Below are 26,822 nucleotides of genomic sequence, written 5' to 3'. Positions count from 1 at the left end.
CTTTGTTCAATATAATCCCATCAACAGAGTTTTATAATACTTCATACAGTATCTTTTTAATCAGGTAGTCAATGAAAATACTTACAAATAAAACTACTTTTATGGGATTATTTATATTTACTCATACTTACCTTTACCTCTTTATTTCTTCCTGTGATTCAGGTTACTTTCTAGTGTTCTTTTATTTAAGTTTCAAACACCCCCTTTAGTGTTGCTTGTAGAAAAGGTCTGCTAATGATGAGGTCTGTCAGGTTTTGTTTATCTGGGAATGTCTTGATTTCATCTTCATTTTTGAAGGATAATTTTGTTGGATATGGAATTCTTGGTTGATTGTCTGTTTCTTTCAGTACTTTAAATATGTCTTCACACTGCATGGCCTTCATGGTTTCTGATAAGCAGTTGTTCATATTATTAAGGATCCCTTGTATAATGAGTCACTTTTCTTTTTCTGCTTTCAATATTCTTTCTTTTCTTTGGCTTTTGGCAGTTTGACAAATGTGTCTGAGGGTAAATCACTTTGAGTTTCTCTTACATGGAATTCATTAAAATTCTTAACATGTTTAGATTAATGGTTTTCATTAGTTTCTGGTATTATTGGTCAATATTTCTTCAAATAGTCTTTCTGCCTCTCTTTCTCTTCTCCCTCCCAGGGATTCTCATTTTGCTTTATATTGGTATACATAATGTTGTTTTATAGATCTCTGAGGCTTTGTTCATTTTTCTTCATCCATTCTTTCTTTCTGTTTCTCAGACTGGATAAATTCAACTGCCATTTTTTCATGTTGGCTAATTCTTTGTTTAGCCAGTTCAAATCTACTTTTGAATCCCTCTAGTGAATTTTTCATTTTAGTTATTGTGTATTTCAATGCCATAATTTATATGTAATATATATTTTATATGTATATACATTTGTATATATGTCTAATACTTGGAACTTTCGCAGGGGCAGTTTCTGTTTATAGCCTTTTTTTTGTGTTTGGATCATTCATTCTTGTTTCTTTGTGTGTCTCAAAATTTTATTTTATTATTTTTGTTTTTTTAGTTTTCTTTTTTATTATTATTATTAGTTTCAGGTGTACAAAGCAATGTAATAGTTAGACATTTACACCCCTCACAAAGTGATAACCCCCCTCCTCCAATCTACCACCCCTCCAACATCGCACACAGTCGTCACAGTGCCACTGACCCCATTCCCCATGCTGCACTCTGCATCCCATGACTAGATATGTTATATAATATATATAATATATGTATATATTATATAACATATGTATATTAAACCATAGTCGACACCCATCACTATTCAGTATCAGATGCACACTGTCAAAATTTTATTTTCGAAAATGGGGCATTATAAATAACATAATATGCCAACTATGGAAATGAGAACCTTACCGCCACTCAGCAGTTGTTGCAATTTTTTGTTTGTTGTTATTAATGTTACTGTTTATTTGTTTAGTGGCATTTCAGAACGAATTCTGTAAGGTCTGTATTTCCTTTCTTGTGTGGCCACTAAAGTCTCTTAATTTAGTGCTCACCTAATGATTAACAGTGATTTCCTTATGCTTTAAATCAATAAATTGCCCATCCTTTGCTGAGAAATTCTGTACATGTGTTGGGGCATGTAATGAACACTCAAGCAATTTACAACTCTTCCTTGGCCTTCATTTATTTCTTGTGTAACACCTCTAGGTCAGTCAAAGGTGAGAAATTAGGATTTTCACAGGTCTTCTTGGTCATGTAAACAGGAAATAAATCAGAGCTTTTGAAATTCTCTATTGAATATCTAATTTCTCTGTTTTTCCTTTAAGTTTTGGTCAGCCTGTTGTTTGCCAAAAATGTTATCAATGCCACAGACAGCTGTGATAGTAAACAATTTATGATAATTGTTTTAATAAATACCCTGGGGTATTCCTATTGAGTGAGCTCTGAGTTAGATAAAATAAAAGAAAGGTATTAGAATGAGTTTCCCCTTCCTCCTGCCCCGGGAGCCATCAGAGTGGTCAAATAGTGAAAATTTTCTGGGTGTGGGGATATTTGGAAAGCTCCAAAACCCATTGTGTTCCCTCCAGTTGCTTGCTAGGCTGCTGGGTTTTAGCCTACCTTGATAGAGACACTGCTGGTTTAAGGATACACAGAGCTAAGGAGAGCAGATGGGAAAAGACAAGTTAAAACAACGTGGAGCTTACTGTTCTTACTGAAGTTTATGAATTTCTCTTAAATAAATACTCCTTGGATTATTGCAAGCTTCTGGTTAATATCTAGAGTTCTGAAAATGTTGATTTTGCCAGTTTTTGCCACTGTTGTCGCTGCTTTAGTGGAGGACTGGATTTTCAGAGGTCCTAGTTCCACCATTTCCACTAACATCACCTGGACATTAATTACATATGTAACATACACTTGTATCTTACTTTAGGTTTTTTAGTGTTTGGTCCTTATCTTCCATTAGAAACTGAAGCATTTGTTTCCTTCTAATATATCTTTTAAAAATCATGGGGCCAGCCCGGTGGCTCAGGCAGTTGGAGCACTGTGCTTCTAACTCCTAAGGCTGCCGGTTCGATTCCCACATGGGCCAGTGGGCTCTCAACCACAAGGTTGCCAGGTCGATTCCTCACAGGTGACTCATAGTGGTCTCTAAGCAAATCTCCAATTCCTTCTGAATCTGAATCAATGTTCATGAATTGAATTTGTCTGTCTAGACTCTTACTCCCCTTAGATAAGCGTGTTCTTTATTCTCATGGAAATAGCCTCATGTTTCTAAGCCTGACACCCAGGGTGCACAAACCTTAGAAATTTCTCAATATGAGAATCCCTGCTGCATGAAAACATAAAATTTTTCTGGTAATGAGCTTCAGGAAGTGAGGGTATTGACAGCTAACTTTTTTAAGCAGACCAGAATAAAGGAGCAGCAAGAAGGTGCTTGAATAAATAACTAGGAAGATTTTTTTTTTTTCTTTTTGAGAAAGTCTGTACTACTAGTCTTTATCTCTAATTTACAGCATCTGCTTCAGTCCCTTTATAGTTTATGTGCTATAACTAGATAAGCATACCAAATGCCATTTCCAAACTATTTTTCTGTTTAAAAGGGTATTATAGTAACTTACCTGTTATTCTTTCTAATTATTCTTAGTTATGAAGCGGTATTAGGATTGTGACCTGTTGTATGTGCTGTTTGGGCCCATCCAGATTCCCATGACTGGACTTTTCCATCCATCTGTCACGTGTGGGTGTTGACTCTTGATAGGTTATATCTTTCCCCTTCTCCAGAGGATAGCCTTTGGCTGAAGGAAGATGTCTCATGTAGAGATGCCTAGGTGTTTAAGCTTCACTACCACCACTGTCTCAGGTGGCCCTGTTCTGCTTCCCCCTTTACTCCTGAGAGCACTCCCTCAGTAAATCACTTGTATAAGAATTTTGGGGATGCTAGTGTTTTACACATGTAGCGATCTAAATAAAATACCCACAACTGGCTATGGTATCAACAGAAAAGGCAGGATAAGAAACCTATTATAACTTTTTAGAGAGTTCATTGACTATGTGTTCTCTCTTTTAATGATATTCTATTAGCACCGTGTTGTGTTAACTTAATGTTTTACTACATTTATTAGCATTGAGTTATATAATTGCTTCAGTTTTATGTGTGAGAAACAGTACATAGGATACTGTGATTAGGTTTAAAACAAAGTTTCATCTTTTATTACCTCTGTTTAGAACTCTGAAAATAAAGAATACATCAAATAATTCTCTGTATTCTGAAGTTTATTTTGTAAAAATAATTAGGTTTCATTATGTATTTCTGTGTATTTCTTCTCAGTTTCTACTGTGTGTGGTTCTGAAAGAAATAGAACAAAGCTAGTTCAGCTAAAGCCACCATTTGTATTTCTATACAGAGCTTCTCCTTTATGTCTCTATTAGCATTTATATCCAGATGAAATGGACTGGACAATCTAGAAGGAAATAAGAAACATATCCTTTAACTTTTCTTTCAGTATGGAGCTGAGCCCAAGTGGTCAAATCTGTGGGTTTCCTCCTTAGGATCCCAACCTAACTCTTAAAAAATTAAACATGCTTATAACACGTTTATAAAACTTACATCTCAGAGGCAGTTATCTGACCTCATCTTCATAATTCTTATACTAAGGAGTTCATTTGCTCTTATTAAGGCACAGAAAACAATAAAAAAAGAAGTCCTGTTCCACTGTTTCCTTAAGGTATATGTGTTTTTCCATAATAATGAAAATCTGCTTTAAGGCGATTTGCTCTATTTTTAGACATAGTGTACTTTTGAAAGATTTTTATTTCAGTGACTCTTCATTACATGTCTTAAGTTCCTTGCCAGGATAAGTCCAATTTCTGGGCAGTCTATTCTGCTCCACTGAGCTGTAACTTCATAGTACATTTTAATATTTAGTAAGGTTTAAACTATGTAAATTTGTTTTGTGTGTGTGTGTGTGAACTAATCTAAAATACTTAATTTTTTCTCATTAGAGCGTCTTGGAAAATACACAGCAAATATTCCTCTGCGTTTAAATGATAATCCATTTTGCTATCAAACATTACATCTGGTTGGAGAGGTAAAATCACCTATGTTATTGTTTAAACCTCCATTCATATTTTTCACCCCTGTTCCTTTGGATGTAACAGCTGTGATGGATATCACCATTTTACCTCAAAGTTATTTCAGGTAAATGCTTAATGTGAATTTACTATATTTTCCTTATGTGCTTTTTTGTTTGTATTTGTGTTTTATGAGTCATGAGCAATGTCTGACTTGTTTCTATAGTTGGAACAAAGTATTACAGTGTTTAGCTGTATATTTAAGTTAAAAATACAAAAAGAATCCCATTTAGTTATCTCGTAATTAGTCATTTAATTTTCTTATAAAAATTTTTGATCCGTCTTTCTTCACAGTATAAAAAGCAAGCTTAAAAACTCAGTGTATTAATTTTCTGTTGCTGTGTGACAAATTACCACAAACTTGGTGCCTTAAAACATGAATTGGTTATCTCACAGTTTCCTTGGGTCAGGAGTCTGGGTCAGTTCAGTTGTATCCACTGCTCACGGTCTCAGTAGGCAGAAATCAAGGTGTGGGTTGTAGCAGCAGTCTCAGCTGAGGCTCAGTTCTCCTCCAAGATCTCGGGTTATTGGTGGAATTTATCCTTGCGGTTGTAGCACTAAGACGTCATTTTCTTGCTAGCTGTTGGCTGGGGCCACTCTCAGATCTTACAGGCCACCCTCAAGTCCTGACCTTGTGGTTCCTCCTCATACCATGGTACTTTACTCATTCAAAACAGAAGTAGACCATCTTTCTGACTTCTCCGTCTCTGACCTCTAAACCTTATTTTAGGATCTCCTGTATTTGTCTGATCTACCCATGGTAATCTCCCTTTTGCTTTACTCAAATTCATTTGACTAGGGACCTTAATTATATATGGAAAGTCCCTTTATCATTGCCACGTAATATAACTTAATCACCAAAGTGGTATCTCATCACATTCATAGGTCCTGCCACCCAAGGGTTGGGAATTAAACAGAGTTTGTACATGAAGAGACAGGACTCTTGGGGGCCATCTCGGAATTTTGCCTGACTCGTGCATACACTTAATTGAATGCAATGTTTTCCTAAAAAAAATTATGAACAGCCCAAACCCCAATACTATATTGGTCTGCATACCGTGTTTCCCCGAAAATAAGACCGGGTCTTATATTAATTCTTGCTCCAAAAGACGCATTAGGGATTATGTTCAGGAGATGTCATCCTGAAAAATCATGCTAGGGCTTATTTTCCGGTTAGGTCTTATTTTCGGGGAAACACGGTACATTGAGTACCCTCACACTACAAAACAGGTAGATTGTGTGTGTGTGTGTGTGTGTGTGTGTGTGTGTGTGTGTGTGTTTATTTAATTGATGGGCTTCTGAGAAGTATGGTAGGTCTCCAAAGGGCTCAAATCAAATCAAACCAAAACAATACATACTTATAAGCTGAAAGCAGAGGAGGAGTGGTGAGCTGTAATACCATGCTAAATGCAGGCTTGTTCTGCAATCTCAGGGCAACTTCAGGGTAGGAAAACTTAATCTCAGATTCCTGGATTAATCTAGGGACAATGGAAGAGGCTAAAATGGTTCCAGATGAGTAAGTCCTTCTATCTATCAGCAGAAGCAAGCAAATCTTCTCTAGCTCAGTGGTTCTGAAACTTTAGTATACATTAGGATCACTTTTTAAAAGAGGCGGTTGGGTCCCATTCCCAGAATTGATGGTTCAGGAAGCCTGGAATGAGATGTAATTGTTTGTACTTCTAATAAGTTTCCAGATGATACTGAAACTGCCGAGCCATGGACCACACCTTGTGAACCTCTTCTTTAAATGAAGCCATCCTCCATTTGGGCCCCTATTTCAATTTCCACATATTTCTACCAACCAGACATGAGCACAGTATCAGGCATCACAAAATTCACGTGGACGAAAGACTCTATAATTTAGTCAGCACAAAAAACCATCTTGAGATTTAGATTCTTAATTCAGAGATTGGAATTATCAGATACAGAATATAAATAATTTATTTTTAAAAGATGGCCTTATAAAAACTTAGTAATTAACATGGGATTATACAATATATATTTGAAAATGAACCAAATATAACTGAGAAATTTTTTTTTTAAAAGTGTATATGATAAAAATGTAAGGGCATCCACTAAACCTAAGATTGTATAAATAAACAAGCGGTAGAGAAACAAAACCTCAGTTAACTTGGTAAGAGAAAAAGACTCATATTTTAAAAAGTAAAAGAAAACTAAAACAAAAATGGTGGCACACTCTCTAAATAGTTGGGTAATACAATAAAATGTAAATGAATTACTCTAGTTAAAAGAATGATAAAGTAAATAAGGAAAAAAGTAAACTGCCTATTAAAAGGAGTATATATGAAACATAAGGACAAAGAAAGATTGAAGGAAAGTAGGATTTCTCAACTTCAGTACTGTTGCCATTTTGAGGAGGATAATTCTTTTCTGTTGGAGGCTATCCAACATTGTAGGATGTTTAGCAGCTTCCCTGGTCTCTCCCCAATAGTACAGCTCCCCAGTTGTGACAGAAGAAAAATGTCTCCACACATTGCTACATGTCCTCCGGGGAGCAAAACCACTCTCAGTTGAAAATCAGCAAAGTAAAATCTTAGCAAAAGATACATCAGTGTATGTCAATGGTATTGTAATAGCTATATACGATGTCAGATGGGAATTAGCCTTGAGGGTGCTTATCACTTTGTGAGGCGTGTAAATGTCTAATCGTTACGTTGTTTTGTACACCTGAAACTAATTTTAAAAAAAGAAAAAAGATATCAGCATAACCAAAAGAAAGCTGGGTATCAGTATTAATTTCAGGTGTGGTAACCTTTAAGAGGTAAAACACATTTTTAATATAGAAAAGTCATTAAATAATTATAAAAGCTGCAGCTCACCTGGAAACTATCAGAATTCTAAAATTCTGTGTGCAATTAGTTTTAAAATATATAACTCCCAAATTAAAATAACAAGAAAATTGACTAGTCCTTCATCACTTAGGATATTTCAACACATATCTCAATTATTGATGAGTCCAGAAGACAAAAACATTTGTATGGATAAGGAGGATTTGAGCAAGATATTTAAAAGCTTCACTTACTTGATACTATATTATTAAAAATACTAAAACTAATCTTCAAATAGTATTATAAAATACCAAACCTTGAAATTAGAGTACAAGTTTTTCTCAATCATACCTGGGATATTTACAAAAACTGAAGGTGTATCATTTTATAGTTCAGGTTTAACAAATTTTAAAGAGTTGATATCACATAGAATATATGCTTTGATAATAATGCTAAACTAAAAATTAAAATAACAAGAAAATTGACTAGTCCTTCATCACTTAAAAATTGCTTAAAAATCAATTGCTTAGAAATCAATTAAGCAAATATTAACAAGATCTCCCATACATTTGGAAATGTTAAAAAAAAAACTTTCATAGAGAGTCAGAGAATATATCTTATTGAATTTTGCAAATAAAGAATTAAAAAACTATATATCAAAACATGAAAACATTTATTGAGAATTATGTATAATATAATCAAATACTGTAAGCAGTGTTTGAATATTAGAATTGAAGACTCAACTTAAAACAGCCGCTGTGACTTCTGTTGGTTTTGTTAGACAAACAGGCCTGCATGTTTGTTAAAGTAAACTGCATCTGTTGTATTAAACACCAAAATTCCAGTGGTTAAGCAAAAAATAAATAAGTAAATAAACTTATGAAATGCAGCAAAAATGGTACTTAGATGGAAATAAATATTTTTAAATACTGATATTAGACAAAAAAATGATTTGAAGTAGATTGAACAAAAGAAATGTAGAGGGAAGATAAAATGAAAAAGAATAGAAGTTAAAGGATAGAAAACAAATATATAGACCATAGGCTCACTGAAATTAACAGGTGGTTCTTTGAAAAAACTGATACAATGGACATGAATACAGTGAAGTTGATGAGGAACAAAAAGAGAGAAACCCAACTAAATAATATTAGGAATAAATGGGGCACAACCATATATCCAGTGGAGAAAAATGAGATGATATATTTAATAATTGGGCATATTATCGTAAATACTTGTTGTTTTAATTTTTCTATTGTTCCAAAAAACAGAGGAAAACACATGTAAAGCAAGTTACTTGCATGTATTTTGAGCTAAATATTTTTGTTCTTAAATTTTAAACAGCAATGCAGTGTTATCCGTGAAGAGTCCATCGGCAGGATTTCTTGATGGTAGCGATGTCATGGTATTTTTTTCTGTGACGTTTCCAGGAGGCAGAGCCATCCCAGGCTCTCCCAGAGGAATTAACACTGAGCTCTCCTGCCGCATCAGTTTCAAATCATCTAAACCTGTGTCACTTTTTACCAGTGTAATTTTCTATGATGACATAGGTAACAGGTAAGATATTTTAATGTAGGTTCTTCTGTATCTGACAGCGAAGAATAAAAGGTTTATATTTTACACTACTGTAAAATGTTAAAGGAGAGACATCTGAAATAATGACTTTTTTAGATTTTTTAAATCTAATGATATAAAGATTTTCTTCAAGTTCCAAATGCATTGTTGCTCTAATGAGAAACAGCATAATAGTAGTCACCAGCCTAATATCTGGATCCAGGCAGTGTGGGTTTGAATCCTGGCTCAGTTAACTTTGATGAAGTTACTGAATCTTCTGAGGCTCTCAGTTTCCTCATCTGTTAAATGGAGATAACTGATCTTATCTGCGATCATGAGAATTTCATTGGGTTAATGCTTATTGAGTAATTGGGCAGGAATTGCTCCCAAGGAAGTGCTAAATACGTATGAAATGAAAATCAGAAACATCAGCATAATGAGTTTCCAAACAGTATGATTTTGTTACATGTTGCCTTAACAGTCTCAGAGAAATTCAAATACGTCTTGCTGAAACAATGTTTTTTTGGATTTCTTACCTCTTAGGACCAGAAATTCCACTTTTATTTTATACCCTGAGATGATTTCACTCACCAAGTGACAGGAGGCTAATGTGTACAGCAATAAAGTTTGTTTAAAATGTTTATAGTGAGAAGCAGCATAGAGTAAATCGTACACTAAAGATTAATGTCACTATGTTGACTCTAGGTTATAATTTATTAACTTTTAGTGGGGTTATTACTATGTAGTACCTTCATTCCTAGTCAGAGGATTGATTGATGTGTTAGGAATGAGACAGGAGAGAAACAGATAGTGCTGGAATGTTGCATCCAAGCTGAAGTATGGCTGTATCCAGAACGTCGTGCATGGAGTTTTCCTGAACTCCAGCTGGCATGTCTCTTTCTTGCAGACCCTGATGCATAAAATCTGTTAAACCTCTCAGATGCCCATTTTTCTCTTGATGCTAATAGTCCATCTTTTGTTGACATTTTAAGACAATTTAATGGTGTTACTTTAGGCTCCTATGAAGCACTGAGCTCCGTGACTCTGTCCTGGAAGACATTCTGTACATTACTAACCTTATCCATTGAAGTTTAACTTTCCTTTGCTCTAGTCCATAAAGTCACACTCTGCCCAAAGTACTACGTAAGGACCACCTTGGAACTCACCAGTAAAAATCATGAGTAACGTATCCATGAATATTGTAAAGCTAATGAAGTCTCAGACCACGTTAACAGGGTGCAGAAGGAAATAGATGAACTGGATGGCTTCTAGTGTTACCGGGTTGTGATGCTGTTCCTTGGCTCTTGTCTTCTCAAGGGAAAGAATTCAGTCAAGAGACAGCGTTTTTGTGCAGGTATAGGGTAGTAAGTTTATTAGTAAAGGCGGATACACTCCAAGATGTGGAGCGGACCAATCCCCAGAGAGGGAAAGGCCTCTCCTTACACTGTGTGAGGGTTTTTATCTCTATAGGTAGAATTGTGTCCTCCTCTCCCTTCTCTTTCTCTCTTCCTCTCCTGCTGAGGTGCCCAGTCCTCCCTTTGGGTTCTCAAGGCAGTTTCTGTCAATTTTTCGGATTTGTTTGAGAAGCTCACTAAAAGGGTCCTGAGAAGCAGGATGTATACTCTGATAAGCGGGATGTCTTCCTCCCTTCTCTGACTTCTAGCAACACACCGCTTTGATTTAGGGGTATGTGTCAGCCTGGAATCCTGCTGGGCCAGTAAAGCATCAGTGCCCTAAGTGAGGGCAGCTGCAAGGGGTCTGGACCCAAGTAGGAGCTGCAGCAAGTGGCCTCCTAGTTGGGGCTAGGTCTCTCCTTCTCCTGCTCCTGTCTGTCTATCTACCTATCCTGTCACTGGAACAGGGGTATAACTGCCTCTAAGAGGAGCACAAACAGACTTCACCAGTGCGGTGAGGTGTGGTCAGCAAATGGGCTGCTAAGAAGACCTGAAAACAGCCTCTAGAAGGAGAAGGGTGCTGTGTTTGATGATTTTCTTGTCTTTCCTTTTTGTTGTTGTGTGATTCCTTTTAGCCTCCAGACTTGTTTGCTCTTACCTGAATTACACTGCCCTTCTTACCTTACTTTCCACTAAACTCCATTTCAACTCTCAGCAAGCTTGGCATAAAGTAGAGCTATCGGAACTAATTTAGAAAGTTTGAAAATCATAGATGGGCGACAAAAGGCTTTTTCATGCACCCAGATGAACAAGGGGCCAAATCCTGAGCACTCTCTGGAACCATAATACTGGCAAATTCTTTTCCTGATGTATTGTTAACTCCTTTTCTAGTTTCTAGTGTGTACGATCATCTTCCTTCTCTTCTCAACTCTCCAAAGCTGTCCTCGCCTTTCTCTGGGCATTCCACCTCTAATCCCATTGTGATAAATGAGATCTTCCAGCAAGAAATTCCTCAAGAGCTTCCCTTTCGCCTCAGAATTTTTCTTGGGAATAAGTTTGGCTCTTTCTTTGCTTTTCATCCATTTGTTATTCTTGTAGGTAATCCTTGTGTGCTCTGCCCAAGAGTTTGAATAAGCAAAGAGGAAATAGAAAGGGGCCTTTCCTTGATGGAGGTCAGGGTAGTCAGCAAGGGAGACTCTAAATAAGTTTTTTATGTACTCTTTGGTGCCAACAGAGGCAAATAGAAAATGTAACACAAAAGGAGTTACTAATAATATCCTGGGTGCTGGGGAAATCGGGGATGGCTACATAGGCTCCTGAATTAAATCTCAAAGGACAAATTACACTTGCCAGTGTTTGTCCTGAATTGAAGCCTTTTATTGCTCCCGGTGTGTTCATATTGAAGTACAGTAAAAAATAAAATACTCATTCCTTCATGCTTTGCTTTCCTTTTCTTATGTAAGACCATTTCATACTGTGGCTCCCCTGGGTCGGCTAACATGCTTGGCATTGAATTTTGTTTCCTTCTTTAGACTTTGTCATATTTGGATTGGTCCAACTGACCGAACACTTAAAATTATAGCTGCTATTGTTCCTGCTCATATGTCTGCTGCCACTGATAATGGTCCGCTGTCCACTCATGTGCCCTCAGTTCAGAGGGTGCACACCCTGCTTGTCTTTTCCCCAAATTCCCAGGAAATCTGGGGATGGAGGTTGTATATATCCATGGAAGGGGTGGTGATGTGGGTAGAGTATCATAAGTGGTAAAAACGTGATAGGTTTGGAGGCTGAAGCAGCCTCATGTTTGGAGGATAGTTTTGGCATTTGTGTTTTGATGGTTATTGGCAAGGCAGAACTGAGAGATGATGCTAAAATTGCAAAAGTAGCAGGTTAGGAGAGTCTTACATGCTTTGCTATAGTATCCATGAGTTCAACATAGAAGGAGCACCGGCATTTCATTGTGGAAATCAAAGCTTGGATAAATACAGGAACCAGGAGGTCAGCGGCTATTAATTATACAGGGCAGGTCCTAGGTCCTAGGCAAAATATCATGGGATCCACACAACAGCCAGGAAGGTGGATGCTTTTAGATCTTCCTCTCTATTTTACAGAAAAAGTATCTAAGGCCCACAGTGTGATATAACTTGTCCAAGTTCACTCGGATATTAAGTGGAGGAGCTAAGAGTTTCAATGAAATTTCTATTTCCAAATATTATGTCCTTAGTAGTCACCTTGTTTTAACACCACTTAGATTGTATAGAATCATGTAGAAATTTTTATTGTACGTGTACTTTTTTGAGAGTAACACTGTCATATGTCATATATAAACTTTGCAAAGAATAAAAAAAAGAGATGGTATATTTTCCTCTTTTCCTGCTTTACAAGTCTATCTGTCTCTGTCTGTCTGTCTCTCTCAACACACATACACACACACACACACACACACACACACACACACGATTCCATGTTTGACGTATAGTAATGATAGTAATTAAAGCCTACCTAATAAAAACTGGGATAGTATTTATTTTTATTGATAATATTAATTTATTGATGAGACAGAAACTCATAAATTGTTTCCATGGTTATAACATAAATAAGTGAATGTTTACAATTTTACTGGAAGAGTCTGTGTTACAACTACCATCAGTAAACTCTACAGAAGATGATTTTTACTTAAATTTATTATTATACCACTCTTTTAGGTATTTTACATATATACAGTTCTTTTTAGGTATTTTAAAATAATAGTGTTGGCAGAAGGCTTCAGATCAATGTAATAAATTGAAATCCAGTACCAAATCAACTGCTAAAATATTCCTTTGAAAGTACATGTTTCAAATCAATAAAATTTCAAAGTGGAAAACACATATTTCTTATAAAATTAAAATATGTATTTTCTTTTCCTACAAAAAAATTAAAGAAGCATATGTTTATTGAAATGCAATACGTGATTCGAATGGGAGCTCAGAGTTGAGAACCCTGGCGCTCAACAGTGGTTCTCAAACTTTACCCTGCATCTGACTCACCTGCAGTGCTGGTTACAGCTTGGGCTGTACCTCCAGAGTTCTGGTTTAGTACGTCTTCAGTGGGATCTGCAAATTTGTACGTCTTACAGGTTCCCATTTGATGCTGAGTTGTTAGTCTGGGAAGACTTTGAGCTTGTTTGAAAGGTAGAATTTCTAGTCTAAGGAATCAGCCATATCTGTATTTTAAAACACTCCTCAGGTGATTCAGGTGCACAGTAAAATTTGTAAAACACTGGACCTTCAAGACTGAATAAGGGAAAATGTCATCAGGAGGGATGAAACAGTGGGACACTGTTAAATATTTGGCAGGAAATGACATTACCACTAGAAAATGGTGTTCCTGTGAGAATCCTTAGATTGTATACCCATCTTTCTTTTAGAATAAGTTGGTTTAGTTTGCTAATAGATTATCTAACTTAATCTGTTTAAGAGGTCTACATTGTAAAGTATAATTCCAAATTTACAGCAGAGGAACTTGAAGTACTATGGTGTTTTTATCTTTTGGACCCCCACCCAGCTGGTGAGTGAAAGAACCTAGATTTGAGATCATGTCCCATTATCTCTATCATACAACTTTGCTTCCCTTTACCTTTTCAAGTCCTAGGATTTTATTGCTGTAACATGGTCAGTTTAGTAAGTAAACTGAATGAAATTATCTTTAAGTTTCGTTATGTCATGTGATATATAATCCATTATGATTATGAAGATTTTGATATCTTAATGCAAACGAAACCACACATTATGTTCTAAATGACCAGTTGGAAGTGCATAGTAAGAGCAGTACAAGGATGTTTGGTAGAGGAGGTTGAACTAAAATCAGAGCCGCTGATTGGCTGGCACACAGTGGTACATCCTTGCCAGTGGATAAAATCTTGAAATATTTCCTTGCTAGTTGGTAATCAGCCACTGTCCTAAGTGCTCATACCTGGTGCCTGATCTGCCTCAAACACTCCTTCTGGACCTTGGACCCACTCCAGACCTAGTAACTAAAGGGTTGATGCTGTCATAGCCACAATTGAAAGGATCCTGTACTATTTGGTTTGGGGTGGTGTCAGCCTATAGATAGTGATGCTATTGCCTAGAAATGCCGGGGGTACTCACTGGGGCATAGTACTTACGGCAGAGCCCTTACAGACATTTCCCCTTTCAGAGCCATTGTTGTGGCCGGACTGGCCCTTGTGAGTTTTGTTAGGATTGCAAAATGTACCTCAAAAACAACCATCAGGGAATTTTGAAAAAACAAGGTTTACTAATGACAAGTCCTGAAGGGTAAATGGCAAGCCTGGGTCCACACAGTGAGGTGACCTGACCAGTAGAGAGAGAGAGAGAGAGAGAGAGAGTGAGCGAGAGAATGCGGGAGAGCCTGCGGTTCTGCCTTTATTGGGGTTGAGGGTGAAGTGCCTGGGGTTTCACATGTTCAGTCTTCATTGGTGAATTTGAAACATAAGAGTGGGAATTAAAGTGAGAAAAAGGAAAAGCAAGCAGATTTAGTGCTTAAAACAATGTTTTCGTATATACAGTATCATTTTATCAACCTTGTTATGGATTCAAAAACATTTTTGATGCATAATAAAACTTGTTATGCTTACTCTCATTAAAATAATAGGACAGTCATTTAAATTGCAGCCTTTTAAAGCATTCAATCCAATAAAAAGGAAATGAGGGAGAGTGAAAGCTGATCCTAATTATTGTTTTACTCAGTGCACAGTTCGATACTTCTGTAGGGTATGCCTGGCAACTTTGGGTCTGTTTCTAGTATTTTTAAAAGTGTTTTTAGCATGCCTCTTCGAGATATCTTACTGTTTTTGAAAGGGTAAGAACCTGCATCACATAAGGGAGACTAGAGAATGAATCAGACCCAGAGTCCAACCACATGGCACCTTAAAGCAATGTAGGTTGGCAATGTGACCTTAGTAACTCTAGTGTAAGTTATATCTGCTCTTTATGTGCCTTTCTGGGTTATTTAGATATTTAAAATAAGTATGTAAGGGATATTACCACATAGCGAGAAGCAACTTTTGAGGTATTCAAATTTCCTTTCATGGAGTAAAAAGAGCAGTTATTTAGACTTATTCATCTTTTGGAGACTCCATTCTTAGCACCATCTGCTGCCCATTGACAATGAGCCATCTAGAATTTTAGCATCGTTATTGCTGAAAGTCAGGCTGTGGGCAATCTTAAGAATATTTCAATAACCATTTATTGGAAATACTCAGTGTTGGAATATTGCATGGGAAACCTTGTCTGTTGTGGTTTGGGGGGCTGGGTTATGCATAACACCATGTATTTTTCCAACTTTTTTGGTCTTGTATATGTAGATAGAATAGGCAGTGAGGGGGGAGTAGAATTCCTAAGCGGCCATGCTTTGTTCTGATACAATTATCTGTTTCTTATTCCTCGACCTAGTCTCGTAAAAGGCTGCTTCTAATGAATGGCACCTTCATTCTATGAAGAACATTATTTTCATAGTGGATCCGTTAAACCAAATCACAGGATTGTAGTACAGTCTCTACTATAAAGTAGAATGTTTATTTATATTTAATCCAAACATAGAATACCAGTATATTATAGTAAACTATAACCAGAAAAATATTCGTAATTATGATTTGCTCACCATTCACTTGTAGCAAAATGGTGATGTTTAAAATTTGTGTAGAAATTGCAAAAGCCCAGACACTTCCAAGATGCTATTTACCATGTCTTCTGAGACTATTAAAATCATACTGCATTTAACACTATGCAGGTTGCAGAAAGAAAAGTTAATCATAGATGATGTGGTTTCTCTCTTTTCCTCCTTTTTCTTCTTTACTCCCAATCTCTTTGGCACCAGTGATAATTGGTTGGAGAACCTCTGCCCCGCTTAGAGATGTTTCATTTTAGAGGAAGTCCCAGTGTCCCCTTTGTCTCTCCCTGAGTGGTTGCAGGCACCTACCTGCCTGATGGCTGGTCCTCACAGTCCCTAGAAGTCGCATGCCCATGCAGTCGGCTGCCACAATTCTTTCCTGGAGACCCTATTTTAAACTGTGCTGACAGCTATAGTATTTTTCCACAAGAACACTGAATTGAAAATAAAATATATTGATATATATTAATCAATGTTAATGATTTCAAATTGTGAAAATAGCCCCTAAAGAGTGATTTTGAGATCTAAAAGATAGTTTACATCAATTACAGGATTGTTTTCAGATTGTTGAGCAGACTAAAAATGAGATGATTCTTGTAAAAAGAATTGATATATATTTAAAATATTTGCTAAATGAACATATATTTCTATACCTGATGAATATCTATGGATCTCTCATGTGTCTGAAGAAGAATTCTCTGCCCTTACCTTTGCAAATCAGTGAAATACATTCACAGGTGAAACATACTTGTATGGTTTTATGCGCATTTAGATCAACCTCAAATGTTTTTAAGGTTACTAAATTGGTAAACAGCACATATTTGCTAGAATTATTCATGTTTAGAAATAGCAGTGTCTTGATGGGCTGCAGATAACATATTGTGGGTTCCTGCAATGCCCAGAGAGCAGCTGCAACTTGACTCCTTTTCCCTCCACTCAAGAAAGGATGTTGAAAATCAAATAAGTGAGAATCACATTATCATCAATAATCTTTTCAGTCTGTTTTGATCTATTATAAACAAATCAATCAAAACTCTGCAACTTTTATTACAGATTAACAAAATGACATTTGATGTCCTCACTTGTGATGGAGAGATTCTTTTGTCTCACCACATCATGGATGACCTTGATTGTTACAAATACACATTACAGCACCAGATTGAGTCCTATCAATTGACCTAACTAACATAAAAGTACTAGCTGTAGTGAGCATTCAGTATTTAAATAAACATATCCCTTAACCCTTTTTGTGTGTAAATGAAGTTACATGTAAATTATTTTGCTAGCAATTATTGAGATGGGAAGCGTGAATAGGGGTGGATAAGCTGTTTTGGAAAGGTTGCTCAAGGATGTTTGTTTTGTGTAACACTAAAGCAAATACGGTCATCCAAAGTCATTTCATTATTTGTAAGTATCTAAATACTATATGGATTTAGATACAAGCACTTGTCTTTGATGGTGATGGTGGGTAGTGGGTTTTAAAGTGAAAAACGTTTTCAAAGGGCTGACCCGGATATTTTATTCTCCCATTTATCACTTTATTCAGTCCTATAAATAGGAATCTAGGTAATTAATCCAGAGTCGTGTTAGCTGTAAGCTCTTCTCTAACCATTCATAGCCACTGCCAGTTTTCGCAACACGTAATTTTATAATTTTCTAGCTGCCTTATGAAGAAAAGTTGGGACACACTAAAAGAGACAAGCTTCCAAAAACCACACCCTGTAACCCTGCCTCTTCTTGCTCTGCTCAACTCTCTGTGAATTAAAACCATGTTTAACAGGGCTGCTTTTAGAATGTAAGATCTGCCTATAAATAGTATAGATAGGAGGAGAACCTTAGTTAAGATGAGAAAGATATAAATAATATAATATTTCTCATGGTGTTTGACATAGTGTTGACAGGCCATCACTGTACTTCATACACTATTGCAAAGTGATAATTTAGTGTAATTAGCAGGCATTTTATCACATAGATTTAACATAGAAGCTTCAAATTTCATTCCTAACGTGATGAGACATAAGAGTCTCTTAATCTTCACTATTGATGGGGAAAGAATTAGAGATGTGTAATTAGAATATCAATTATCCACCAACTAAGGACCAGAGAGATGAATGATGCGACTTTTCACACCTTGTTTAATGAACTATATGTGGTCACCATGCCATTCAATATCAAAGTTATGGTTTGTAAAAATATAATTTGCATTTTATTGGTTATTATCTGCTGTAGACATATACATTCTTACTTGACTTACTTTTTTTTTCTAATTTAGATTTTTTTGTTGGTTTTACCTTCTCTAGCACGTAGTTCCTTCATTTCTAGAATCCAGTAGTGTAGAGAATGATCAAATAGGACTAAGGCAATACTAGATGTTTGGATGTTGAGAAAGATATATGGTGTATGGTATGTATGTATGCGTGTGTGTGTACATGTCTGATTGAAGACTGAAATTATCTTGATGTACTACTGCAGTGCAGAACTAAAACCAGTAAGGCAATATGCTAGTGGTACAGATATTAAATATAGTACTTCTATTAAAAAGTCAGTAGTACCAGGGCAGAGTAGTCACATAAGTTAGGCTCAGTGTAATCTAAGAGTGTTTTGTTGCTGGTAAAAAGATAAGACAATCGCACAATGCTTTCATAAAATAGAATATATGCAAGTTGTAGAAGGTAGTAGTACTACTCTCTATTGGTTGAATAACTTTCATAGTAATTGCTTTCAGTTCTTAGACACATTTAAAGAAGGACAAACCCAAAACAAAAGGTCATCTAAAAACGTTCGACGGTGTGTGAAATATTTGGCAACCTCGCAGTTAAAAGAACCCTTGACTGTTCTAAATGTTGAGAATCCGAAGAGAAGCCTTAGAGAAGATATGCTGTGTTTAAATATTTGAAGGAATGTAATAAGGATTAGACTGTCGATTTTGTTCCATTTGCTTTGAAACAGAATGTCTGAAGTTACAGCTCTCCAGATATGAAATGGGTCGTGTCTGAGTCATGACTGTCACCCTGGTAGTGTTTCCCGACTAGTGTCATCTGAGGTTAGATACCTTTTGTCAGGGATGCTATAGAAGAAGAAGGTGCATAAATTAACTCTGAGGTTCCATCAACTGTAAAATTTCCTGAATCTGGTTATGAGTCTGTGAACTTACAAGCTGTGTTCTGGAGCACACTTGACAGTGAAATTTACCATCTCTGTTAAAAGCTTTAAAGGTAAATATTCTGAAACCATTAAAATAGATACAGTAGGTGGTTAAGAAAAACAAAGTAGGTGGAAAGAAAAATGATGAATAAATCATGTCTTGATCCTTACAGGCATCCTGGATACTTAAAAAAAATATATTTTATCGTATTATATTTACTGCATCTGAAAATTTTATTTTATTAAAAGGAAATGTTTTCACTTTTAGCTTTCCACTTCCAGTTTTTGCAGCAGCAGACAACTGCATTCTTACTATTTACCCATATATGGCACTTCATCATGATAAGCAAGATATTGTTTTAAGGAATGGTAAGTGGTATATGACTATTTTCTCTCTAACTTTCAAAACTGTACATGTTCTTGTTATCCAAGGCTGTCATCTAGAAGTAAAATGACTTTAAAATTAACATATGTTTATTAAACTCCTGTCATTGGTAGGAGCCATGTTTAGTATTGAGAGTAGAATATGGCAGTGTCTCTTAAATCCAGAAGTTGACAGTCCAGTGAAAGGTGCATAAATACAGTAATACAAACAAGGTGGAATGAAGAGTTTGGTGTATGAGTGAATTGAAATATTGGGAATGTTGGTCTGGTGCAGAGGTTGATGCTGATGTTGGGGGTCTGCCGTGACTTTATAGAAGAGAGTACATTTGTGGAGAGCTTGACAAATGACTGTCTTGGACAGAATGATTTGGGGAATGGCAGGATAGCAACAGCATGGGGGTGTGATGGGAGACAAGGCAGGCAGTGTAGGGATGGCACCGCACCGCTGTGCCCTTTGTTCTGTTACAGTAGGGGCCTTCTGTGGTTTTTGAGGATCAGTGATTTAGAAAGGGAGCCATTGTTGGGATGTGAGATGAGTTAAGTGGGAAGGAGAGTGGACAGTAGACCTACTGGGAGTTGCTGCAGGGAAAATGGTGAGAGAAGCTAAGAAAAACTGAAGAGGAGCTACTAAGCAGGGAGAAATGTGAAATACAAGACAGAAGAGGATGATTGATGGAGTCAATCTCAGAGAAGGAGAAAGGATGGAGAGTGGGAAAAATTCCATCTGTATAGACTGTCATAGCCTTAAGTTTCAGTGCTGAGTCGGAGTTCTTTTCTGTGTTTTTAACGAATTTTCTCATTCTCCATTTGCTTCATCACATGTTTACCACACCTATGAAACCTAGTCAGTCGTGTTCTGCCTCAGGCTCAGAGGATGACCTTTTCTCTGACTTTTCAGAAGAAATAGAGACCATCAGGCAGGAATACTCTGAACTTCCAAATACCAAGCATGCATTGGAACCCATTGTCTCTCCTGTCCCAAAGCTGGGAGGCAAGACTCTCTCCTGACTTAGGCCATTTCTTTATCTGAATTCCATTTGCCAGGGACCTTGCTTAATCAACTAACCTGGCTTACTCTTGCCCTTCAGCTTCTGTCTCCCTCTTAGCTGCTTTGGGGAGGTTTGCAGGATGACAACAGGGAGGACAGGAGACAATATTCTCTCAGTGGACAGGTTCATTCCCAAAGAGGAAAAGAGGGTGGATTCAGGCCATGCATGCCTGATTTGCTCTTCCCAAACTTACCAACCACATAAATCACTCAGTTTCTCAGAGAGACGGAGAAAAATAGCAAAGGAAACCGGGCTTTTGGGGCTCCCTTTAACCGGAAAAAAAGGTCGGGTGCGGAAGCAGCATGCTTTCATTGTACTGCTGTCCCTTCACTACTCAGCAGTAGTTTGTACTGTTGACTGTACTCTCTCACTGTCTGTCTCCCCCACTCCTTCTCTGCCCCCCAACACTTGCATCACATTTTCTGGGCTTCCACATACAATACTTCCCTGCTCTCTTCTCACCTCCCTGAGTGTTCCTTCTGAGCATATATATATTACACATTTTACACACAATCCCAAAATTTAAAAGATTTTTCTGACTAATCCTGATGTTATTTTTTAAATATTTTTTACTATAGTGGATAGGGTGGGTGGTGATTTCCAATAATACACAATAGAAAGAGCAATGGATGGAGAGTCACAGAACGGGGTGGAAATTCTATTTTGCGTTTCAACCTCACCATTTTGCCATATGATTTTATCTTTAATTCTCAGATCCTCAGACATCTGTTATTAAACAGAATGTGCCTGGTGAGGTGTGGCGGGGTGCTAACAATGCCTGTTTATCTATTTCAAAAGGCTTTTGTGAGGACTCATAGACCGTAAATACCTGGAAAATGGTACTATTATCGTTATTATTGTTTCATTATTATGGCTATTATCACTGTTATTATTATTGCTTTATCACTCTTTTATATTTTTCACAATATCCTCCCAGAAAATGAGAAGGTACTATACAAAATATTGCTGTCTCTTTAAAAGGAGAAAAATGAATAATGTCTTTGTGTTTGTATGATGATTGAGTATGAAATATATGGGTTGAAAATAATGCATCCATTTGGGTAAATATTACTTTAAAAAGACATCATGATTCTTAAATATTCTAAAAGATCTTTAGAAATATGTATAATAATAATTTATAATATATACGTAGTGCTTTCCAGGCATTTGGTGCTCTGCTAGGTGCCTCATAATTTATTTCATTTTATCCTTCCAACAACCCTGAGTTCGATACTCTTACTGATCTCACTTTGCAGACTAAGAAACTGAGTCATAGAAATGTTGAGCAGCTTGTCACAGGGAATTCTAACCAAATTTGTGAGACCTCAGGGGCTACATACTTAGTATAATAGCTACCGTGCTCTAGGGTATATTATGATCAATAAAGGTGAAATCTTAAAACATTAAATATATCCAAAAGTAAAGCAGTGTGATTTACCGGTTATAGCTAAGGTGCCAAATAAAAAATCATTATATGAGTAACTTTATTTGAAGGGTACAGATGTGGGTTTGTATTCAACTACGTAGGAACTTTTTACAGTTTGGTGGTAAGTTGAAGAGATCCTGCCTAATGCATCCGCAATGAATCATTCTATCATTGAATTCACTTCTGTGAAGTCTATAGTGGCGTAGCATTCTGGAGCCATGCACACCAACTGGGTAAAGGTTCTCTAGCAAATTCTAAATGGCTTTTTACTGAAATATTGGAAGAAACTTAGTATATACCAGCATATTTATATGTGTTATTGCTCATAAAATTATCCTTACAGCAAAATCATGAGCTTAGAACCTTTAGTTTCATTTTATGGATAAAAACATATGTTTCAGAGAACTTGTATAAGATACCCATGGTCTAACAGCTCAGGCGCTGTGGTGCCAAGTTTTCAAATTAGATCTTTCTAACTGTACAGGCCATGCTTTCCTGAACAGAATTACATCTTATTTAAGACCGGTCTTATATTAATTTTTGCTCCAAAAGACGCATTATAGCTGATTGTCTGGTTAGGTCTTATTTTCGGGGAAACACGGTATGTGTATATACAGAGGGTGCCAAAAAAATGTATACACATTTTAAGAAAGGAAAAGACTGCATTAAAATTACACTGATGGTAACCACTTTGAGCACCGCTTGTAATTGCAGAAGTCAAACGTGACTTGTATTCATCTTTTGTTATCGGTATATATTGAGTATTACAACTTTAATACTGTTTTCCTTTCTTAAAATGTATATACATTTTTTTGGCACCCTCTGTATACACACACACGTTTATTACATAGATTTTTATATATGAAATTCAGGTGCAATAATTTAATAGTGAATTTACAAATGCTTGTTTGACCTACTATGATCCAATGTGTCATTTGCAGATAAGGATGGCAGTCTTGTCAAGACTGGAGAGAATATTTCATTTCCCTCCCAAAAAGCTGGATCATCCTCTCTTGGTCCTTCTAAATATAGCAATGCTGAGCCTGCAAAGAGTTTATTTATTGGTATGTGGCAAATATGTAGTGTACCTCTGAAACCCAGTCCAGAACATGATTTGTTTAAAATTATTTCATTAAAAACTTGGGTTTTTGCAAGTAATAAGAAATCCATGAAGAAAACATGAATTTGTCATTAGTTTTAAGTGGGTCATCTGTTTGGGGTGCTCTCTCAAATGATCTAGAGCAGAGAGTCTCTAAGATTTTTTGTACCCAGCACCCATAGTATCTCAGTACTTTGCCCTTAGGCCAAAATATGTCCAAAGCTGTTCCCTTTATCAAGTGGTTTGGTCCAAAAACCTAACAATAGTAGTTCATGTGATAGCCAGCAGATATTGTAGTTATATTTAACTCAAATGTGAAGTATCCTGCAGGGCCCCTGTGAATTTGCTGTGACATCCCAGGTTCCGTCAGTCCGCAGTTTGGGAACTGCCAAACTAGGGGTTTGTCTCCTAATTATCTAACTGGATCCAATGTTGCCTGTCTTAGAAAGAGATGAACACAGATAAATATGTGAATTTGAGAGTATTATTTGCAGTTAACTGTTCAAATATTCCTTTCTCTGGGTATGAGTAGTATTGAAATTTTTCTTTGTATTGAATGGACCAAACCAAATTAAATATTGTGAGGTTTTTAAATGAGTTGTGCTTGTTCCCTTACATAAGCAGATATTTTTTGGAAAAAAAAAGGATAAAATCATTTTATGTTCTTTAAAATTTCTCTAATTCAAAAATGTTTTGTATTGAAATGCTTCACTTGGGTCGAAAGCCGTTTTGAATCTGAAGCCAATGTTTTGTTTCTGTAAGTTTTTCAGCTGAGATACAATTTGAACAAGTAAAGCTAAAGAATTGTTAAAATATTTTACATATATCATTGGAAGTGAAAGGTTCCATTTGGGGAATGTTTTCACATACCATTATGGCAAGAAGAAAATTTAAGATTTTTTTTTATTGAAATTCATCTATTTCTAAAGTATTTCTAGTGAGTATTTGAAAATAAATCTATTATTTTTCTTTAGCGTAACAGTAAATTGACAATTTCTTTGAGAGCACAGAATAATTTGTGGAATGCGCTGTATATGTCTACCTACAAATAGCAGTAGCTGACAGAATATTTTACTCTATGGTCAAATAACCCTTTTTACAAAAAAATGTGAATTTTAGGGACGGAAATAATACCTGACAAATTGAATTTGGGCAAAAGTGAAACGTCAAAGCAAGAAGGCGTTAGATCAATCGTAAAACAGGAGAAAAATGAGCAGTTTTTTCCTGAAGAAGGAACGAAGACATATGACTTATTTCAAAAAGCTGTAAATGCTGCTCAGACCTGGTTCACCCTCTTCGGCTGGTCGGAAGGACCCCATTCTCTCTCCATTCCAGAGACTATAAGAAGGTAACAGTTACATATTCCTCTAAATCCCTTGCTTTGAATTAGATATTAAAATATCTATTTATTGGGGTTGTTCAAAGTGAAATACAATAGTTAATAATTTATTCTAAACTGATAAATTATGAGGAGGCTAATAAGAAAAGCAAAAAGATGCAAATGTACATTTCTTTAGTATAGACGCACTATTTCATTTTCTCTAAACATCCAGCGATTTTAGGCAGGTACTGAAAATCTCTGAACCTCAGTTTCCTCGTTTGTCAAGTACAATAATTTAGATTATAGAAAAGCCTTTTTAAACTTGAAAAAGTGGAAATGCCATAGCTCTCTATAAATGAAAGAAATATCAACCCTAGATCTAGGGTATAATCCAGTAGACAGTAGTATTAGTGAACAGTTTCTTTGACACTATCTTCTCTTTGACAGTACATCTACTTCACTATTTCATGTGTTGTTTTATTGCTCAGCATGTCTAAAATAATTAAATTGCGTTGGTTATGTCAAGTCACTTAATGCTGTTGTTAATTTAAACAGGAAGTTAGGCACCTCCCTTATTACAACGTTGGTGGTATAGTGTTCATCAGAGTTTCTCTGTCTCCTTTCTCTCCAGTTTTCCTGGGGAACTTGCTGACACATGGGGCGAATGCTAATCTCTAGCTAGAAGGGCTATATTAGTTTTTACATCTATTTTCAGAAGTGAGCTAGGTTACATGTTATTCCTATAAGTTAACTTTTCCAGGTTTTTAAATTAATAGGACAATATCAGCTTGATAGAATAAATTGGCTAATAGCTCATCTTTGTCTGTAGTCAGAGAAAATTAATGCGGTAGATACTCTGAAAATTTACCAGCTTGATCATAAAATCATCTGACTCCGGGGAATTTTTGAGGAAAGTTATTGTTAGAACTTTCAGTTCCCTATTTTGGTGTTTGTTCTACTGAAAATTTTACCTATTTTGAGTAAATTGTAATGAATTCATTTTGGTGCAAATCATTGATCGGGCATTTAAAATTCATTATTTAACCATTGTGACTACTAATGCTGTTTGTGTTTATAATTTTTTCCCTGTTTATAATTTTATTTTCTCTTGATTATAGATAACAGTTTACTTTTATTTCTAATATAACAAGTTCTTGGATTAATTTATCCGTTTCTATATTTTCTAAATTATTTAATGCTAATGTTTTGTTTATAATTTACTTTTTCTTTAAACTCAAATTGTATGCTTAATTATTTTTAGTTCTATAAATTTATCTCTTTATTCCACATTGGATGCATCCCAGAATTTTTGCTATTAAGCATTCTCATTTTTGTTGTTTTTTTAATAGAGCCTTTGATTTTAATTTTAATTTTCTGTATTTTTACCATAATGATTGCTAATTTGTTGTATAATATGTCATTGCATTCATTCATTATTTACTTGCCCATTTACATTAATTGTTGGGTATTTACTTACGTTACTTTTTTCTATATTTTCTTAATGTAAATTATAGCAAGATTAAACATATCTGTTTATAAATGATAACAGACATTTCTGGATGTTACATAGGAAGGTTCTCAGAGGTGGGGTCACTGGATCAAATAATACAAGCTTCTTAAAATCTCTTCTAATTTGGGGTGATTTTCTGGTGTGTGTTTTATTTTACTCCCACTAGTGAGTTACATTATCAGTCTGGTTGTTTCCTGATGGATTCCAGTACTTTGTTATTTTGATATGTAAATGTGAAACAGCCTAAGTCACTGGGTGCTATCTGGGAAGGACAGTTCTAGAGGAATATGGTGGGGGGGGCCTCCCCAGCCCTGGGAAGGAAGCTGCCCACAGCCAAACAACTTTGACTAAAGGTAAACTTTGTCCAAGTAGCAGTGTTATTCAGTGCCAGTTCTTAATTTGGAATCTTTGGCTCACGGAATCTCAGGCTAAGAAGATAACTTCCAACGTCATGTATTATTGCCAATTCTTGAATTACCTCCTCAGTGTCTCTTATATTGCTGCATCATCTGGAATCATTCAGTGTTTCTAATAAGACTGATGTCATCTTTTGTGAGTACTGTGTTCATTCACTCAGAATTATTTTATGGTTCCCATTTCTCCGCTAATGTATTCTGTGATTTTTTTGAAATAAAAATCTGAGCATGGGGTTTCTTATATCATTTAATATACTTGACATTCAGTGGGCCGTTTCATTTAGAAAACTCATCTTTTAACTGTTCTTTTCTGTATTTTTTTCTGCTATTTCTCTGTTTCTGTTTTTTCTTCCTTAATCTCATTTTAGAATGATGGTGTATCTTCATGACTGATCCTTTATATCACTCTCAATTATGTCTTGTTTTTCATCTTTTTCTACTTTTGCTTTCTTATACTAGTAGATCTTCAC

General features: G+C 36.0%; 1 protein-coding gene across 1 annotated transcript in view; it reads left to right on the top strand.

The window, feature by feature from the left end:
• Positions 1-26,822, top strand: part of CFAP47 (cilia and flagella associated protein 47) — a 374,965-nt gene that overhangs the window by 107,214 nt on the left and 240,929 nt on the right. The window contains exons 25-29 of the mRNA XM_033099951.1: positions 4,489-4,684; positions 8,748-8,960; positions 19,416-19,516; positions 22,948-23,070; positions 24,225-24,453. Of these exons, the coding sequence (XP_032955842.1) occupies positions 4,489-4,684; positions 8,748-8,960; positions 19,416-19,516; positions 22,948-23,070; positions 24,225-24,453 (862 nt within the window). The remainder of the gene's footprint in view (positions 1-4,488; positions 4,685-8,747; positions 8,961-19,415; positions 19,517-22,947; positions 23,071-24,224; positions 24,454-26,822) is intronic.

Source organism: Rhinolophus ferrumequinum, chromosome X (genome assembly GCF_004115265.2).
Source record: "Rhinolophus ferrumequinum isolate MPI-CBG mRhiFer1 chromosome X, mRhiFer1_v1.p, whole genome shotgun sequence".
In the NCBI taxonomy this organism is placed as follows: Eukaryota; Metazoa; Chordata; class Mammalia; order Chiroptera; family Rhinolophidae; genus Rhinolophus; species Rhinolophus ferrumequinum.
This window is presented reverse-complemented; position numbering and strand designations above follow the sequence as displayed.